The following is an 18,546-nucleotide window of genomic DNA, read 5'->3' on the forward strand; positions in this document are numbered from 1 at the left end:
CTAACTATATGTTGATACTAATTCATCATAGTAGACTCCCCTGTCTGTGGTCTCTGCATGTATCCAAATTGGGACATTTCTAGCTTGACGCGCTAGATCGCCCTTTTAAAACGAAACACCCCGGCAAGAACGGGCCAGCCCGCATACAATGCAGTTGAGGGAGAAAAAGAGCAGGGTATTACGGGGCCCTCCCTGAAGGGCAAGTCAGGTACGGCTTGTTGACAATGACTCATATGTCCGTCGGACCGCTGCATCATCCCAGGGCATGCGTACCCACCACATGGATACGATCTTTTATGCCCAACACCCGGAGATGTGCGTGCATCTATCTATCGGATGTCGTTGAATAATCAGCATGCAGTAAGTAGTTCTTCTTACGACGACCTCTTAATTGACTCAGTAGACCCTTCACCGGTCATCGTCTTGAGGGACATGGCGTTGGTCTAGAATTCGAAGATCCCAGGCTGCGCTCGAGCAATATGCAGTTTGACCAAGCAGATACCCGTCCAAAACGACACATCCAGAGGACGAGAAATGTCTCAGCTCTTATGGGTGGGAGACGGTTGATCGTTGCTGTGGATAGATGGCTATGACTCCCGCGCAGGCACGTGGTTCGGATACGTCACAGTATCGCGACTATGCGGCTTTTGTGAGCCCAGCCAGACGACCCATTGTTCCTACGAGCACTTGATCAACAGGGAAGGATGTTTCCTTTCATAGGGTACAATTCCCTCAAGACACGTTACAAATGGAGAATACAGGTGCACGAAAACATGGAAGGCAAGCAGCTAAGACCGAGTGGGCAAATGACACACCATTATCCCTAGGACCCGCCTGCAGAATCTTGAAACACAATCGACCTTCCTGGTATTGAAACAATCGTCCCACCTCATTACCTGACAGTCATACCACAATGCTCATACAGGATGCTCATTTAGTCGCGTTCTTTCCCACATAGGGGGGATCCTCGCCATAGACGACCTTGTATTCGCGGGCGTACCGGTCGGCATCAACTTCTTGAAGTCGCACGTATTTCTATTCGCTGCATTAGCATTCCTTCTGACAACAATTCAGGAGAGGCGCAGCAAGCATACCTGTTTCTCTGCAGCGGTCATGCCTCGCCATTCTTCCGCAATCCGCACACCACGCTCGGGGATGGACATGTACTTGAGGTCACCAGCCTGATGGCGTTCCTCGGCATAGAACAAATACGCGATCTTGGAGCGCTTGACCAGGCGAGGGTCATGAAGAGGGAAGAACTTCTTGTTCTGAATCTGGGCGAGTCTTCGCCGGGCGTCGTTGGCTTGCTTAATCTCCAAGGGACTGTGCGAGTCGAGCCACTCCTTGTATTCCTTCTCGTAAGCTTCCTTGTTGGTAGCAGCAGTAGCGACAAATTGCTGTAAACAGACGTCAGTATCACGGAGCCTCTCACGTCTTTTTTAACCAACGAACCTCGCGCTCGGCTTCACTGATGTTCTTGGCACGGTCGGCGGCCTCCTTGAATGCCTCCTTGCCCTTCAATCCCTTTCCTTCCTTCTTGACCTCCTCAAGCTTGCTCAGCATAGTCAGGGTGAAGTGGTTGGTGAGCCTCTTGGGCGGCGTAAGAGAGGCGGCCTTCAGCTGCTTCACAAGCTGTCTCAAGTCGCTCTTCTCCTTAGCTTCCTTCTTGGCGGCTTTCTGCTCATCGGTGAGCACCTTCTTCGCCCGGGGCTTCTTGGTAGTCTTGGTGGACTTCGTAGACTTGGTCGTTTTGGTGGAAGTCGATTTGGTGCTGGCGCGCCCCTTGGGGGAAGCCGCAGTCGCATAGCCGCTGGTCAGGGGTCCGGAGAGGGCAGCGGAAAGAGGTGCATATCTGACATTGGGGGTCGAGAAGCGACTCAGAGCGGCGAGGGACATGCGTCTAACATGGCTCTGAGAGATGGCCTGGCGAACGGGTCGAGAGAAGGCCTCGCTAAGCTGGAGGTGTTGGAGAACACCCCCTCCGCACCGAGCTAGGTTCAAAGGCATGGCCCTGAACAATGGTAGTCGCGTATCGGAGAACCGGAGTAATATGTAAAGGGTAGATTGCTAAGTGACCAAACAACGATCTGTCGAAGGATTCGCCCTTGTGCAGGATGCCTGTCAGTGACGAAACCGGGGTGGTTGGGGTCGCGTAGCTCAGTCGTTTGGGAGATTCCGAATCGGGTAATGAAGCTCTCACGTGAGTATTACTGATATCGGTATCAATCACGTGATAGATAAGTGGGCTCACTCGCCGCCTGAGGCGCGAAAGCCTCTTTAGTTTGGGAGAGAACAGACCGTCGGACACCATCACTTCGACCACACCTTGAGCTATTCTCGCCACCGGGTTCCTATCGGCAGTGCCTGGTTTTCGCAGAAAATAACTAAACTGTTTCTCATAATTTGAATGGAAGGGTAAAACTCACTTTAGTATCCTGTCCACGTGCTCGAGCTTTTTCCCGAGTCTCAGTAATACTCACTCATCGTTGGCCTGCAACAATGGCTCGCCACGGGGATACTCGCTCACCATCACCTGTAGGCAGCACGTATTCCTCATCCAGACGGAATCGCAGAGACGATGATCGCTATGAGAGGAGCCGGCGAGACGATGGCAGGAGTTATCGCCGCTCGCGCAGCCCTGAGGTACGCATAAGCTCATTTTCTCCATCTGATGCCATTAGACGGCTCTAACAATCTCTTTCGCTTGGCTACAGAGACGATACCGTGAACGCGAACGTGATCGCGACCGTGATGCTTACCGGAGACGTGACCGCTCGCTAGACAGACGCGACGAAGACTCATATCGACCCGGTCGGAGAGAACGCTCTCGCGATCGACGACGGTCCCGGGAGCGCGATGATTACCGTCGACGAAGCCGCGATAGGGATTATCGAAGCAGGCGAGAAGATTCCCGCGACAGGGCTCGAAGGCGGACAGATGATTCTGCTGACTTGAAGTACAAGTCTAGACGGGACGATAGCCGGGATCGGGCTAAAGATGCCCCTAGGTCTCGTGAGGTAAGCTCCAAGCCAGTCCTCGTTGCTTTTTCTGTCGCAATGGATGAACGAATCTAACACGGGCTATAGACTTCGAAGCCGTCAACACCAGCAGCCACCGCGGCCCCGACAGAGGACGAAAAGAGGGCGGAGAGACTCGCCAAGCTGGAGGCATGGAAGCAGAAACAAGCCGCCGAGAAGGAACGGAAACAGCGAGAAGCTGCTGCAGCTGGTGGAGCGAGAAGTATCTTAGAAGAGATTGATCGCAAGTCTGGTTTGTCACCGGCTGTCAGTTCTCCCCAATCTCCTGCAACACCAGTCGTTGATGCTACTCCCGGTACATATACTGGGAAGTTTGATCCAAAGGCGATTGCAAAGAGTGCTTCTTCTACACCCGCGCCCCCGGCGGTGCTGGGCAATGATGTTGCCGTTCCGCCATCTGTCAAGCCAGTTACTACTATTCCCGCTCAGGTCAAGCCCAAGCCGGCTACAAGCGGTGCTTCAGGTATGTGGTTCTCTCAATCTCGATTACCATGGAGATTAGTACTAATTTCTTTCACAGCTACTCTGAAGGCGAAAGGCAACGTTGGTCGTTTTGGCCTAGGAACCAAGCAAGCAGCAGATACCGAAAAGACCACGGCTACCAAGACTTTAGGATTCGGAGAGGAAGAGTCGACTCGGAGGAAGTTGGAAAGGCTACCTACGCCTCCATTAGAAGACACGAAGGACGTCAATGGAGCTGCAGATGGTGCCGCTGATGAGGATGAAGATGATGTCGACATGCAAGACGGCACCGAAGAAGAGGCTGCTGCTGCGGCACGAGCTGCGGCGGAGAGGCGAGAAGAACGCTTGCAGAGCGAAGCTATAAAAGCCCAGTCCAATGGTGCCGAATCGAGCGACACTGTAATGGGCGACGCTCCTGAAGCCGCCGACAACATGGAGGTTGATGCTCAGGAAGAGGAGGAAGTCGATCCTTTGGATGCATTCATGTCAGAGCTTGCTGAGTCGGCACCTCCAAAGAAGAAGGTCGGCGCCAAGTTCTCGAAGACCAAAGAGCAACAGCCTGAGGCTTTGTTCGGTGACGAGCATGATATTGATATGACTGCCGTCGGGGATGGGGATGCAGATGATTTCCTCGCTATTGCGAACAAGGCCAAGAAGAAGAAGGATATCCCAACCGTTGACCACAAGAAAGTTGAGTATGAATCCTTCCGGAAGAAGTTCTACACGGAGCCTTCTGATCTGGCACAAATGTCGGATGAAGAGGCGGCAAGCTTGCGTCTGGAACTTGACGGAATTAAAGTCCGTGGTGTTGATGTTCCCAAGCCAGTCCAGAAATGGTCTCAATGTGGGTTGGGAGTGCAGACTCTGGACGTAATCGACAAGTTGGGATACGAGAAGACTACCTCGATCCAGGCTCAGGCCATTCCTGCGATTATGTCTGGGCGTGATGTGATCGGTGTGGCTAAGACGGGGTCTGGTAAAACAATCGCCTTCTTAATTCCCATGTTCCGACACATCAAGGATCAACGGCCGCTGGACAATATGGAAGGCCCCGTTGGTCTGATCATGACGCCTACTCGTGAGTTGGCCACGCAGATCCACAAGGACTGCAAGCCATTCCTCAAAGCTTTGAACCTCCGAGCCGTTTGTGCTTATGGTGGCGCTCCCATCAAAGATCAAATTGCTGATCTAAAGCGTGGTGCTGAGATCATTGTCTGCACACCGGGCCGGATGATCGACCTTTTGGCAGCAAACGCTGGTAGAGTCACTAATCTACGCCGGGTCACTTATGTGGTCCTTGACGAGGCAGACCGGATGTTCGACATGGGTTTCGAGCCACAGGTGATGAAGATCATGGCCAACATTCGCCCTGACCGGCAGACAGTGCTTTTCTCAGCTACTTTTCCTCGGAATATGGAAGCGCTGGCTCGCAAGACCCTGACAAAACCGATTGAAATTGTGGTTGGTGGCAAGAGTGTCGTCGCTCCCGAAATTACCCAGATAGTCGAAGTGCGCAACGATGATCAAAAATTCGTACGTTTGCTGGAACTCCTGGGTAACCTGTATTCGAGCGACGAGAATGAGGACGCACGTGCTCTCATTTTCGTTGATCGTCAGGAAGCTGCTGATGCTCTGCTTCGTGAGCTCATGCGCAAGGGTTACCCATGCATGTCCATCCACGGCGGCAAAGATCAGATTGACCGTGACTCGACCATTGAAGATTTCAAGGCTGGTATCTTCCCGGTGTTGATTGCGACATCTGTTGCCGCTCGTGGTCTGGATGTTAAGCAACTGAAGCTCGTCGTGAACTACGATGCACCGAACCATCTTGAGGATTACGTTCACCGCGCAGGACGTACGGGACGTGCCGGTAATACCGGAACAGCGGTCACATTCCTGACGGAGGACCAAGAGCGCTATTCCGTCGACATCGCTAAGGCACTGAAACAAAGTGGACAAAAGGTGCCGGAGCCGGTGCAGAAACTGGTCGATGCTTTCCTGGAAAAGGTCAAGGCCGGCAAAGAGAAGGCCAGTGCCTCTGGATTCGGTGGAAAGGGTCTGGAGCGTCTGGACCAGGAGCGTGATGCTGCTCGTATGCGTGAACGGCGCACGTACAAGACTGGTGAAGAAGGCGAGGATGAGGAAGAGAAAGAAGAGAAGAATGAACAGGCTGAGGAGCGGTTCAACAAGGCCATCTCGTCTGTTCAATCCACGGCAGCTCCATCCCTGCCTGGTGTACCAAAGGGTATTGATCTTGATGGCAAGATTACCGTGCACAAGACCGAAAAGGATCCCAACAGCACGTCCAAGAACCCACTGGACAAGGTGGGCTCAGCCGTTGCGGATATCCACGCGCGCTTGAGTCGCGCAGGAGTGATGAGATCTGGAGTGCCCATCGACAATCGCGGGCCCGATGCAGGCGCCTTCCACGCCACCTTGGAAATCAACGACTTTCCTCGTAAGTCCACCGCCCATTTTATCGAGTGTCAGATGCTAACCTCCCTACAGAAAAAGCTCGGTGGGCCGTCACCAACCGCACGAACGTGGCCAAGATTTTGGAGGCCACGGGTACATCCATCACTACAAAGGGCAGCTTCTATCCTACGGGCAAGGTGCCTGGGCCCGGCGAGAACCCTAAGTTGTATATTCTTGTTGAAGGAGAGACGGAGCTGGCCGTGACGAACGCGATGCGCGAGTTGATGCGACTGCTGAAGGAGGGCACCATCGCGGCGGCGGACAGCGACGCACGGGCACCCGTGGGAGGTCGCTACAACGTGGTTTAGTATATCGTTGTACCATAGAGACATATTATCGATAGGCATTCTACCTCCAGATGATGATCTAATGTAGATATGAAATGGAAGAAGAAAACAGGGATAAGATAAGCTAAGCTGCTCTGGTATCAACAATAAAGACAAGTCTTAACAAACCGAAAAAGGCAGTAATATATCCCGCTAAACCGCTCACTCACACACCCATAAAAGAATCAACTCCACGCAACCAAAACCACAACCCCCCACCCACATACAGATACATAGTAGTAAAATGGAAGAACTACTGCCACCTCCTCGCCTCCGCCGCCCCATCAGCGTCCCTAGCAGCCACCTCTTCCCGACTAGCCTCATTCAACGTCTGATTCTGCGTCTGCGCCTTCTGCGCCGCCAACTTGGTGCCTAGCTTCCCTTTACTCCCAGCTGCAGAAGCGGACTCGGCTCGTTTCTGTTCCAATCGTAATTGTAACATTAGCCTAGTAGCCCTAGTAGATAAACCCCCCCAAAAACATATCACTGGTAAAGGAAAGGAAGGAATACACACCTGCGCCGCCAACGCAGCTTTCGTCCTCGCATCCGCAGTGGCATCCCCATTACCTTCCCCACCAGCAGCAGGCGACCCTAACGTCCGTCCAGAGGGTCCAGAACCCCAGTTCGAGGCGGGTTTGGCGTTGGAGGGGAGCGGGGCGCGCGGGGCGGAGGAAGAGGAATCTTTTGCTGGGGGGTTCGGGCCTGAGCCGAGGACACGACCGGGGGAGGAGAAGGCGTCCGGTTGGTTGGAGGATTTGGAGCAGATGTTGCCCATTTTTCTTTTCTTGTGTGTGGCTTTGTGGTGCAGTGGTGGTTCGTGCGGGGAAGGTTTGGATGGATTGGGTTGGAGGGATGGATGGGTGGATGGGTGATTGGTGGGTTTGTGTGGACAAACTTATTGTATTAGTGAGAATAGAGGGTATTGGGTGTAGAGGTTATATGATTGAAGGGTGTGATAGATGGTGGATAGTATGGGGAAGATAGTGAGGTTGATTGATAGGTAACAGTGATAGTTGATAGTGACGCGGAGGAGGATCCGGTCCGGAGGCAGCGGGCGGGCACGTGGGTAGCGTTATCCGTTAGTCGGTAATGTTAATTGTAATTGGCACATGGGGAATGGGGAACGCGGCTGTGAGGGGGAGGGGTTTAAACTATTATCTACGGAAAATTTCTGTAGTTTCTTGTTCTAGAGATACTTTTGTTTCATTCAAGTGATATATGGGTTTCTGAGGATATCTTTTTTTTTTTTTTTTTTTTTTTTTTTTTTTTTTTTTTTTTTTTTTTTTTTTCCTTTTTGATCTGCATCAAATTTACCCCAAAGTCAAAAGTTCACCGATGGACAGACAAGGTTGTGGTGGTTGAAACTTTGCTTGCAGTAATGCCAGTCAGGTGATGTTGTTTACAGGTATATTTCACATTCACTAATCATTGATAGGACATATTAGGTAGAGATCGAGTCCTTCCTAAAAGGTGTACCGATGTTACTCCCGTCTGGGTCAATCAAACAGTATCAACTTCAAACACACCAATATGCAGGAGGCATCATTGATGTGCACTGGATGCTGTCCCACTTCAGCCCAAGGCGGCAACGGAGTATTGCCGGGCAGAATCCGGCCAGAATTTTCTCCGCCTGGCCCCAAGGTTCTCACTCTCTTTCCTCGAGGGATCTTCAGGGTTGAAAGCACAGTCCTTGAATATCCCTTATTAAATGGTAATTGCTGATAAAAAAAAATTACATCTGAAGAAGACGGAAATCACTGATAAATTTACAGAGAAAAATTCTGACATTGGGAGGAGTATCATTCGCTGCGGCGACCACAAACTAATGACGCCATCCCCCAAGGTCCTCGTCCCCAAGGTCCCCAAATTACCGATTAAGATCTGCCCCGTATCGCGACGGTAACCTTACCGAAAAAAGAGCCCTACTGCGCTGTATCCTCTCCTCCTCCATCACCACCAACTCCACTCTTGCGCTCTCTCTACCAACTCCTACTCGCTCCCTGATCCATACTACCTCTGAACTATCCTGTTCGCCCACCATCGCCTGTCACCCGCCTCTCATGCTGGCCCCCAAGGTCCTCATCCCATCGCTTTCAGGCGGTCTGTCTTTTCTCTCTCCGACGTTTCTATCGGCTGTTCTTCACTCTTGGTGAAATCTGCGCATTGTCCAGTCGCACCACTGGCCTTCTAGACTCCCGTTGGACGATCTCTGCATTGCCGACCTTGATTGCAGTCTGTTTGATTGGTAAGAGTATCTCTGTTTCCGCTCGCGTGGTGTGGAGGGCAAGCTAACTTGCCACTTGCGTGCTCTGCGTCAGACAAAGACAGGCACACCCCAGATCATCCTACTCCTTTGCCCCCGCCTCAGAGCTTCTCTGACGGTTTGTCCCGTTCACCATCCCCTCTTCAGTGTGATCATTGTTCAGCCTCGCGGTTGACTGGGGACTCTTTCTGTCTATCATCTAAGCCTGTCGATCGTCATCGACACCATGGCTTCTCACACGAAGAAAGACGATTTCTGCCTTGAATGCCACTGGGAGGCGTTCCACCTGGATGGAAAGGAGGCAGAAGATGTCTCGGAGGCACAGCCAGTCCAATGGAATTGCTCCGACCAGGTACATCACACCCCGGCGCCGCCATGCAATGGGGATGACGACTGCAATGTTGAGGAGGACTGTTGTGATGTCGACGACTGTTCCATCACCTGCCCCTCCGTCTGCGACGGCTTCATTGAATGTGGTGATGCTGCAGTGTGCTCTGTATCGCATTGCGACGAAGATCATTGCGAGAACACCGACCCGGTTTGCTTTGATGAACACTGCTTCGGTACGGGCACCAACATTGATGGCGAACACAGTTTGGAGTCGCTATTAGGGCTGGGAACACCTCTCAACCTCGACACAACTGACCTACTATCCCCGACTTCCATGCCACAGTCGCAGGTAGAGCAGCCCAAGACCATGGCGCAGCCCACGGGCATGGTACCCTCTGCACCGAGTGATACATTCTTCAACCCTTATGCACCTGCGTCTCACTGTCACTCCCACAGTCATCAGCATTTTCACTGCCATGATATATCCAAGGATGCTCACCATGCAGCAAATCCGTGGTTACCTCTGCAGAATGCAGTCAACCCGGCGGATGTGTTCCACATGATGTGCCCTGACCTGTCTGCGTGCCATCAATTTCACGTCCACGAAGTGCAGAACTGCCCTGAGCAGGACAAACCTGCCGATGATGCGGCCTCGAACTCGTTTACCTGCTTCCATATCCCTCATCATCCTCACCACCACCATCCTCCGAACGAAGTGAAGAGCCCAGCTCCGGCGCAGAAGCCAACCAATAATTGGAAGCCATGCCGCACGCATGTTCATCGGTGTCGCACGCACGGACACCATGTACATTCCTATTCACCTTACTCGCGCCACTCACGCTCCAGTGTGAGTTCCCAGTTGAGCCCGGGAGAGACGCCGCCCCCGCTGGAAGGGGGTACCTCATCCGTCTTGACCAGTCCGGAATACACTCCCGATACCGAGATATACATCTGCCGGTGGACCTCGAAAGCCGACGGGACCAAGCTGCCCTGCGGCGCCACCTTTGCCGATGCATGCGGTCTGCAGGAACATCTGGTGGCGTGCCACATGGCGACCGTAGATGGCGCTAAGGGCACGGGATATTACTGCTGCTGGGAGGGGTGTCACCGGCCGGATGAGCCGTTCTCGCAAAAGTCGAAGCTGCAGGGGCATTTCCTGACTCACAGTAATTGTAAGTGCATCGGATGCCAAGGGTTCAGGACTAGAGCTGACGATGCAGATAAAAACTTCAAATGCTCTGTCTGTGGGAAGATGTTTGCGCGACAGGCAACATTGGAGCGGCACGAGCGGAGCCACCGAGGCGAGAAGCCCTACAAGTGTACCGAGTGTGGAAAGTCGTTTACCGACAGCAGCGAGCTGAGTATGTGCATGCTATCTTCGAAATGAACAGACACTGACGGGATAGAAACGCATTCGCGGACGCACACGGGCGAGAAGCCATTCAAATGCACGTACCCGGGGTGTAACTTTCAAACTGGTGATGTAAGTACAGCCAATCAGAAATAGAAGACATCAAGCTAACAGGTTCAGTCATCCAATATGTCCAGCCACCGATTGAGTATGTACACCGTAGACAGATTCATGCAGTCGATACTAACTGGACTAGCACACGGCGAGCGTCGACACAAATGCCACCACGCCGGATGCACTAAGAGCTTCACGCGACACGGTAAGCCCAAACCCCCATGTAGTCCAACAGAGATACTAACAAAGCAGACCAACTCAAACGACACTTAAGAACTACGCACAAAGAAGACATCTCACTGGGTACTCCGATGCCGGATGACTTCGGACTTGCCTTCGCCGAAGTGGCGTGAGAGCAGCACAGACGGGCACCAGGCGCAGATCAACGGGGAGGGAATATACATACATACGTGATTTCTGATACCGGATTGATGGGATTGGATATAAATCGGAGTACGACGGCGAAACAGGACAACTGAATGAGCGAGCGATTGATGACTGGTTAAAAGATCATTATGAGTGGACGACACCTATACCTACTACTATCTACTGCATAGTATATATCCGACACGAGTTGAACAGCCCCTACCTACTAAATAGTAGATAGTCACACACACATCTAATGCCACACCACCACAACCTTCAGTCAATCCCATATCCCAACCCTAAATATCACCACCACTACCATACACACCCCCCATCCCCAACAAACAACCATGAAAATGATATTACAAATCACTCAGCAGAAGCCCTCTCCTCCAAACTCTCCACAGCCCCCACAATCTCCCTAACCCTCGTCCCCACCCTCCTCCTCACCTCCTCACGCACCTCATCCCCAATACTCCCCGGATCCAACCCCGTATCCACATCCACCTGTCCCTGCGGCGAATGGCTCACAAACGACATATCCCTCGTGTACACCGTATACACGGCAATGAGTTCATTCAAAGCATCGCGCGCCGATTCCCGGTCCGACGCCGCGTAGATGGTCGCTGAGTCGGTGCTTTCTGTGGCGATTTCGAATTCGTCTTTTGCAACTTCGTAGCTTTATCCCGAGTCAGCCAGTACGTTAGTATGTTTGTTTGTTGGTTTGGGAAGGAGGGGAGGTGTAGACGGACAGTTCTTGGAGCTCGTCGATGATTTGATCGGCGGGTGGTTTTGAGGATGTTGAGTATGAAGATTTGTTTATGAGTGTGGGGGTGAAGGTGAATGTGTAGGTTCGTGAGACTGTTGGTGTTGGTGTTGTTCTGGTGGTGAGTCCGGGTGCGGAGGTGAGTCGGGGTCGGGCGGAGGTGGTTAGGGTGCGGAGTGGGAGTGAAGGGCGAGGGATTGAGGGCTTGTATAAAGAGCGGGAGAGGTGTATTCCGCGAAGAGGGATCCGGAGAGACATTTCGGATATGAATTGAGATGAGGATGGTGGTTAATGGATAGATAGGATAGATGGAGGTGATGGTTGCAATGATGGGATGACGTCGGTTGGGGATGGACCGTGCTGACTAACCGGGGTGTGCCCTTACTTTAACTAGTTTAACTGGTTGAAGAGTTGCGTGACACATGTCTTGGTTAGGTTATTGTTGTCTTCTACTCTAAATATCTATTGTAATGATGATAATGATTTTTGCCATTATTCAATTGGTTTTCTTCCATCGGGGATCGTGGTAGCCAGTGATTCAGTGGTTAGTATGTCCCGGTGATTGTGATAATGAGACAAATACTCTATCGCTAGCAAGGACACAGTCATAGCAGAAAACAAGTACCAAGGTGAGTATCAACAGTCATATATGTCCATGATAGCCCTAAATGAAGGATCCTGCAAGAGCTGAGTTGCGGTCAGGCGTTCCCAGGAATAACATTTCACTTGCACACAAGACATATCTAGACAAGCAACTGTTTAGTGATAAAAGTATGAGTCTAAGCTATATCACTGTGAAAGGACTAGTTAGTGGCAATAATGTATATTGATAGAACATGGTTCGGTGAATATCCCCTGTGTCCTTAAGACGAGCAAGTAAAAAGGAGCTAATTTCATGTGAACAAAAGTTTTATTACACAATTCCACCCCATTAGCATCCTCTGCATCGATCAAGATTGCCTGCTCAAGCCCTGTAGGCTTCAGCCAAGCAGTCTGTCACGTAGGTAAATTACTCTGCCAGGGAAATTCCGTCCAAACTTTTGCTAATACCTACAGAAAATGAACCAATAGCAATTCGCCCTTCGATTTATAAGGACCAATAGATAAAGAATTTGGGGCAAAAGGAGCAGTCCCCTTTAGTCGCCTACATTCACTGCTACTACTATCACAGCCTTATGATTCAGCTATACTGCTGAAAGCATTCCCTAATCTATTTATATATCAATTCATGCATTCATTCACATATGCATTCATAGATGGGTTCACAAATTTACATGACTGATAGGGAGTCTTGTCCTCGACTATAACAAATCTTATATAAAGTCAGCTACTCTCAACCAACCCTTTTATAATATGCGGAGAAGAGTCAAAAAATATTCAGGATACTTGGCGATATTATAGGGTACAATTATATATGGTATACATATGAGATATTATACAGATTGAAGCTCAAATTTCCCTTGAGGCTATACTGGTATGGAGAACCTTTGAAGATTGAACATATACTTTCTTTGCTTCTTATATACCGCGCTTCTCACTACGACATTCCAAAATGTGAATGAAAGCTTTATATTCGACTTCTGGCCTGTCTTAAGAAGATTTTACAAGCCCCCTTTTAGGCGCTTGGATGGCAGTGTCAAAGTCAGACACTCTTGTCACATTGTTGTTTTCAACATGATTTTCGATAACAGCTTTCCCGCCTATGCCTACTATGGAGAACTATCAAGCATCAGGATTTGGTGGAAGCCCAATGCAATCTCAAGATTGCCCAAGAATGCTGAGAACATGCAGGCAGACCCAGTTCTGCTTAAGGCTGCAACAGAGCATGTGACATATATGTGTATGAAGAGGCTACTAATACCTCTGCTCTGGTCAGAATCCTCTTGCATTTCCTTCAACTCGCCGATGGAGAAAAGATTGATTTACGATTTGGTCCGGAAACAAGACATCTCTTCGACGCTAGAGATTGGAACAAGCCTGTGACGAGAAGCCATTTGACAGGCAAAGATCAGGTTCCCACCTGCGAACAGTTTCCAAAACTGATACCACTGCTGCATGCTGGAACATATCTCTCCGTCTGCTTTCAGATAGACGCGATACTAAACCGTTATTGGTCCACTCAATAGCGCGTTGACACTATATATGGAGCCTTTGCTGAATACCCCTCAGTGTTCAGGTGTTGTATAGCAATGCAGCGAGAACATCAGCGTCTAGACCTGTTCATCTTCTTCATAGATTTATTCATATAGCATCATGGCTATGAGGACTGTTTATAGCCCCTACAATTCCCGAGATGCACTTAGCCAAGGATGTCGATCTGCTAATCAGCCATTATTGAAAGGCCAAGAGATCAACTCAACTCATCCTCACCATGTTGGTGTCGCATTTAACCCAGAGCTTCCCTTTAGCCTAAAACCGCCACAGCCCGCCTCCAAGCACCGTCGGAGCAGTCACCTATAAAACCCTCAAGCATGCTTGCATCTGTTTCCTTATAACGTATTAACCACATCTCACCATGTGGCTCTCAACCCTCCTCGCAGCTACCCTACTGTCAATCACTGCATCCTCCTCTCCTACATCAAACCACACCTACACCAACCCTATTCTCCCCGGCTGGCACTCCGACCCAACATGTGCGCACGTCCCGGAACACAACACCACCTTCTGCGCCACCTCCACTTTCATCGCCTACCCCGGTCTCCCCATCTATGCCAGTAAAGACCTGCAGAACTGGAAACTCGCCAGCAACGCTTTCAACCGGCCCTCTCAAATCCCCGATCTCCGAAACACCACAGACCAACAAGGCGGCATCTACGCCCCAACCCTGCGCTACCACAATGGTACCTTCTACCTGATCGTCACCTACCTCGGCACAGACATCCAAGGCCTCCTCTTCACCACCACCAACCCCTACAACAACTCCGCCTGGACCGACCCCCTCGTCTTCACCGTCACAGGCATCGACCCGGACATCTTCTGGGACGATGACGGTACCGTCTACGTGACATCTGCGAACAGTGGCTCCTCCAGCGGAAACCACATCCAGCAGTACTCCCTCGATCTAACTACCGGGGCCACCGGCCCCATCCACAACCTCTGGAACGGCACTGGAGGATCCAGTCCCGAGGGGCCGCACATTTTCCGCAAAGACGGATACTACTACCTTATGATCGCCGAGGGAGGGACTGAACTTGGCCACTCGGAGACGATTGCTCGGTCAAGGTTCCGGACCGGGCCGTGGGAAGCTTATCCCCGGAATCCGCTGTTGACGAATCGGAATACGACGCAGTATTTCCAGACGGTCGGACATGCGGATCTGTTTCAAGATAGTGTGGGAGATTGGTGGGCTGTGGCGCTGAGTACCCGGTCTGGGCCGGCGTGGAAGAATTATCCCATGGGGAGAGAGACGGTTCTTGCGCCGGCGAGGTGGGAGGAGGGCGAATGGCCACTTGTGCAGCCTGTTCGGGGCGTGATGAGTGGGCCTTTGATGTCGGAGGATAGGGGGATTGCAGTTGGTGAGGGGGGTTGGATTGATCAGCCTGATAGAGTGGATTTCGATCCGGGGTCGGCGATTCCAGCACATTTCGTGTATTGGAGGTATCCGAGGACGGAGAATTTTGTGGTTTCACCGGAGGGGTATCCTAATACTTTGAGGCTGACTCCTTCGTTTAATAATCTAACAGGAACGCCGGCGTTCAAGCCGGATGATGGGTTGACGCTGGTTATGCGTCGGCAGACGGATACGTTGTTCACGTATAGTGTGGATATATCGTTTGATCCTCAGGTGAATGGTGAGGAAGCTGGGGTTACGGTGTTTTTGACTCAGGAACAGCACATTGATTTGGGTATCGTGTTGCTACAGAATAATCTGTCATTCAGATTCCGTGTTGAAGGCCGAGGTAATTATGATGGCCCTCTTCCTGGACAGACTATTTCTGTGCCAAAGGAATGGCAAGCAGACACTATCAGGCTTGAGATTCAGGCTGTCAACGACACGGCGTATGCCTTTGCCGCTGCGCCATCAAGGAACCCGGGCCATAAGAAAGTCATTGGGTGGGCAGATACGAGGATTGTCAGTGGTGGCAGTGGTCGATTCACTGGTATGTTGGCCCTTGACATTATCGATTCCTTTTCCTTGCAGTGTTGACAGTTGTAGGCGCGCTTGTTGGTGTTTATGCTACGAAGAATGGTGGCGCTGGAAGTACACCCGCTTATATTAGTAGATGGAGATATCAAGGACAAGGCCAGGAAATTGACTATGGTCGTATAGTTCCGAGCTGGACTAAGTCTGTTGCATCGTTTGAAGCTTAGTATTCTTCGCACTAAATGGAATACGTCTAGATAAATCACCTATTCAGGTCAATTCTGTCCCTATAATATTGACAATGCTTGGTGAGAAGGCTCACTTGGCATAACTTGCTTGCTGTTTGGCACCCGCCCAATGTACTATGATCGACCAGCAACCGTTCGCCTTCCACTCATTCGCTTGAAGAACGGGAGGTGCTGAAGAGTGTCATGTCGATAAATACTGTAAATGGTAGTTCCATAGCAATTAGGGGTTATGCATACCTGTCTCGACACTCCGGCATGTCCTCCCTCAGCTCTGCATCCTGTGTCTGCTATGCTCCGCGGAGGTGTAGTGACCTACCCCAATGTTTTGCATCCCCTTGAAGATATTTGAAAGTTGACTGGATCTTGATAGTTTTGTCCTACATTGATGAGGACATCGTATGGCATAGTTCATAAAGCCTCCACAAATTTATTCCTTGTTTCTCGATTCCTCTGCCTCTGCCTCACCGGAAAGCTGTCAACATGTCACAGCTAACAATATACTCAGCAGCACCCCTAGCGAGGCCGGCTATGTCCAGGGGCCATCTTGCACCCATTCTTATTATTACGAGCCGATGTCCGGCATGAGACAGGTGTATCCTGAGCTAAGTCGCTCAACGTCAGGTACACCCCCCCGCATTCCTTGCACATTCTTCTTCTATACAAACGGATCCCTTTCCCGGGCAAGAACATCTAAACAATATCTTAAGTGGACATAAAAGGAGCTACAAATTACTTACCTCTGGCTCTGGAAAATATGCTCAACAGTGGCATCTAGCCAGCCGACACCATGAAATTCGTTCGTGCTGCTGCAGTGGCACTGCCAGTGTTGGTGGCGCATGCTGCGCCCCTTGCTGAGCCTACTTGCAAGGATACAGACGTTTTGATTCTGTAAGCTGATACCAAGATACTCATAAACCGTTGACTCACACGCGCAGTGGAGCTGGAGTAGCCGGTCTTACCGCCGCTGTAGGTTCCTTTACATCTCGCGTGCTGGATACAGCTGACCATAACAGCAAACCCTCTTAGACAACGGCGTCAATGATTTCATAGTGCTTGAAGCTAGGAATGAATCTGGTGGCCGGCTTTACAGTCGCAATTTTGCTGGGCATAAGATTGAGGCTGGCGCCAACTGAGTGTGTATCATTCAACAACTCCTACAACGGCTGAATCATGAATCAATGTTGACCAGTTAGGTTCATGGACCTGGAAGGCCAGAAACCGGCAATGTTAATCCCATTTGGACTATGGTAGGTGGATCCTTGGTTGTGTGGTCGTTGATGAGATGGCTAACTTAATGTAGGTTGAAAGGGCGAAGTTGAATAATGTGTAAGAAATTCCCCGCCTTTCCCACACCACCATTCTAGTCCGAGGCGGAGGAACAGTGTTGCTAAAAGCCCTATCAGTAAAACCGAGAATGAGGATAGGGTCGTGTACCCTGAAAAAAGCAGAGATGCTGTCCAAGCTGCCCTAGAGGAAGCTGAGACCGCTACTGGAAATGTGTTGATCGACGCCGTCGATATCCTGAAAAAAAAAATTACCAGGATCGGTCCTTCCGGGCCGGTCAACGCCTTCAGCACTGGGATCCGGCAAAGACCGATCCAGCCGGACAGCTGGCCGACTGGTGGGCCTGGGATTGGGAGGCTGCATCGCCGCCAGAGGAGAATTCAGAAGTTTTCGGCGCTATCTCCACGATCGCTACCTATGATTACTTCTCAAAGGGTGACTATTTCGTCTGCGATGATCACGGATACGTTTCTGCTTTGCGGAACAATGTGAGCGACGTTCTCAACAAGCATGCAGATCGTGTTCTCTTCAATCACAAAGTGACCGACATCAAGCACGATTTGGACGGGGTCACTGTGACTAGCGACCAGGAATGCTTCAAAGCTAAATATGCCATTGTGACCTTCTCCCTGGGAGTTTTGCAGAGAGGAAGAGTAAACTTTGACCCGCCACTTCCACCTTGGAAAGCCCAGAGCATAGCTGGCTTCGAAATAGGCACATACACCAAGATTTTCCTCAAGTTCAAGAGCAGTTTCTGGGACAAAACGCAATTCCTTCTGTGGGCAGATCCTCATGTTCGCGGCAATTACCCCGTATTCCAGCCATTGGACATTCCCGGGTTGTATAAGGACTCTAACATTCTTGTGGCCACGGTGACCGGAGAGCGTTCTTACCGCGTCGAGTCACAGACAAACGAGGAGACGGCGCAGGAGCTCCTTGAGGTGCTGAAGAACATGTATGGTGATAAGGTTTCCGAATTGGAAGAAATATACTATCCGAGATGGTCTACGGAAGATTGGTGAGATGTCTAGGCCACTCTGGGACAACAGCAGCAGCACTAACCCTTTCAGGTCCTACGGATCCTACTCGTACTGGCCACCATCGACCAGTTTACAAGAACATCAGAATCTCCGCGCTAATGTCGACAGCGTCTTCTTTGCCGGTGAAGCCACCAGCCAGGAGTTCTTTGGCTACCTGCACGGGGCCTATTATGAGGGCAAACACGTGGCCGAATTCCTGGCTCCCTGCATCAGGCTGGGCCAGCAAGGGTGTAAACAAACGAATTACGACGTGCTGACAGGAGTTACGCCGTATGACTTGTATAATCCAGTCAATGGCTGGTATATCTACAATGAAACCCTTGGCGTACCTGGCCATGACTGAGCCTATGCTCGCCTTGAGATTGGGTGGATGTTATGTCCTCCGGCATATCCAGGGAT

At 50.9% G+C, this 18,546-nt stretch overlaps 7 protein-coding genes across 7 annotated transcripts; 4 read left to right on the forward strand and 3 right to left on the reverse strand.

Annotated features, from left to right (window-relative positions):
• Positions 1-812: 812 nt before the first annotated feature.
• BO79DRAFT_206442 (HMG-box domain-containing protein) lies at positions 813-2,130 on the reverse strand. Its single transcript, XM_025681971.1, has 4 exons — positions 1,455-2,130; positions 1,075-1,399; positions 939-1,025; positions 813-867 (listed from the first exon to the last, which is right to left on the reverse strand). The coding sequence occupies exons 1-3, from the start codon at positions 2,005-2,007 to the stop codon at positions 1,010-1,012; spliced, it is 894 nt and encodes a 297-aa protein (XP_025544278.1). The 5' UTR covers positions 2,008-2,130; the 3' UTR covers positions 813-867; positions 939-1,009.
• Positions 2,131-2,354: 224 nt separating this feature from the next.
• BO79DRAFT_185874 (DEAD/DEAH box RNA helicase) lies at positions 2,355-6,374 on the forward strand. The gene is made up of 5 exons (XM_025680437.1): positions 2,355-2,643; positions 2,715-3,017; positions 3,087-3,501; positions 3,559-5,958; positions 6,009-6,374. Exons 1-5 carry the CDS (start codon positions 2,500-2,502, stop codon positions 6,281-6,283), a joined length of 3,537 nt encoding a protein of 1,178 aa, XP_025544279.1. The 5' UTR covers positions 2,355-2,499; the 3' UTR covers positions 6,284-6,374.
• Positions 6,375-6,451: 77 nt separating this feature from the next.
• On the reverse strand, positions 6,452-7,297 carry BO79DRAFT_206444 (uncharacterized protein). Its single transcript, XM_025681972.1, has 2 exons — positions 6,816-7,297; positions 6,452-6,719 (listed from the first exon to the last, which is right to left on the reverse strand). Exons 1-2 carry the CDS (start codon positions 7,074-7,076, stop codon positions 6,555-6,557), a joined length of 426 nt encoding a protein of 141 aa, XP_025544280.1. The 5' UTR covers positions 7,077-7,297; the 3' UTR covers positions 6,452-6,554.
• A 1,186-nt stretch (positions 7,298-8,483) lies between these two features.
• Positions 8,484-10,712, forward strand: BO79DRAFT_267583 (C2H2-type zinc finger protein; the record flags this gene model as incomplete). The annotated part of the gene is made up of 6 exons (XM_025687056.1): positions 8,484-10,066; positions 10,115-10,255; positions 10,301-10,377; positions 10,426-10,453; positions 10,502-10,564; positions 10,609-10,712. The coding sequence occupies exons 1-6, from the start codon at positions 8,791-8,793 to the stop codon at positions 10,710-10,712; spliced, it is 1,689 nt and encodes a 562-aa protein (XP_025544281.1). The 5' UTR covers positions 8,484-8,790.
• A 151-nt stretch (positions 10,713-10,863) lies between these two features.
• Positions 10,864-11,805, reverse strand: BO79DRAFT_284083 (uncharacterized protein). Its single transcript, XM_025688213.1, has 2 exons — positions 11,478-11,805; positions 10,864-11,404 (listed from the first exon to the last, which is right to left on the reverse strand). The coding sequence occupies exons 1-2, from the start codon at positions 11,747-11,749 to the stop codon at positions 11,095-11,097; spliced, it is 582 nt and encodes a 193-aa protein (XP_025544282.1). The 5' UTR covers positions 11,750-11,805; the 3' UTR covers positions 10,864-11,094.
• A 2,201-nt stretch (positions 11,806-14,006) lies between these two features.
• BO79DRAFT_267588 (glycoside hydrolase family 43 protein) lies at positions 14,007-15,802 on the forward strand (the record flags this gene model as incomplete). Its single annotated transcript, XM_025687057.1, has 2 exons — positions 14,007-15,591; positions 15,648-15,802. The coding sequence occupies 2 exons, from the start codon at positions 14,007-14,009 to the stop codon at positions 15,800-15,802; spliced, it is 1,740 nt and encodes a 579-aa protein (XP_025544283.1).
• An 808-nt stretch (positions 15,803-16,610) lies between these two features.
• Positions 16,611-18,490, forward strand: BO79DRAFT_250080 (polyamine oxidase; the record flags this gene model as incomplete). The annotated part of the gene is made up of 8 exons (XM_025685795.1): positions 16,611-16,711; positions 16,759-16,789; positions 16,837-16,872; positions 17,017-17,070; positions 17,124-17,149; positions 17,227-17,320; positions 17,365-18,125; positions 18,178-18,490. 8 exons carry the CDS (start codon positions 16,611-16,613, stop codon positions 18,488-18,490), a joined length of 1,416 nt encoding a protein of 471 aa, XP_025544284.1.
• Positions 18,491-18,546: the final 56 nt, after the last annotated feature.

This window comes from Aspergillus costaricaensis (genome assembly GCF_003184835.1).
Source record: "Aspergillus costaricaensis CBS 115574 unplaced genomic scaffold BO79scaffold_2, whole genome shotgun sequence".
Taxonomy (NCBI): Eukaryota; Fungi; Ascomycota; class Eurotiomycetes; order Eurotiales; family Aspergillaceae; genus Aspergillus; species Aspergillus costaricensis.

Bases quoted from the DNA above. Each gene is read 5' to 3' on its own strand.
- BO79DRAFT_284083 (XM_025688213.1), bottom strand. From the start codon at position 11,749: ATGTCTCTCCGGATCCCTCTTCGCGGAATACACCTCTCCCGCTCTTTA. The intron at 11,405-11,477 runs GTCCGTCTACAC...CTCGGGATAAAG, and splicing joins ATCGACGAGCTCCAAGAACT to CTACGAAGTTGCAAAAGACG.
- BO79DRAFT_206444 (XM_025681972.1), bottom strand. From the start codon at position 7,076: ATGGGCAACATCTGCTCCAAATCCTCCAACCAACCGGACGCCTTCTCC. The intron at 6,720-6,815 runs GTGTGTATTCCT...CGATTGGAACAG, and splicing joins AAGCTGCGTTGGCGGCGCAG to AAACGAGCCGAGTCCGCTTC.
- BO79DRAFT_206442 (XM_025681971.1), bottom strand. From the start codon at position 2,007: ATGCCTTTGAACCTAGCTCGGTGCGGAGGGGGTGTTCTCCAACACCTC. The intron at 1,400-1,454 runs AGGTTCGTTGGT...ACGTCTGTTTAC, and splicing joins CATCAGTGAAGCCGAGCGCG to AGCAATTTGTCGCTACTGCT.
- BO79DRAFT_185874 (XM_025680437.1), top strand. From the start codon at position 2,500: ATGGCTCGCCACGGGGATACTCGCTCACCATCACCTGTAGGCAGCACG. The intron at 2,644-2,714 runs GTACGCATAAGC...GCTTGGCTACAG, and splicing joins GCCGCTCGCGCAGCCCTGAG to AGACGATACCGTGAACGCGA. The intron at 3,502-3,558 runs GTATGTGGTTCT...TTTCTTTCACAG, and splicing joins GGCTACAAGCGGTGCTTCAG to CTACTCTGAAGGCGAAAGGC.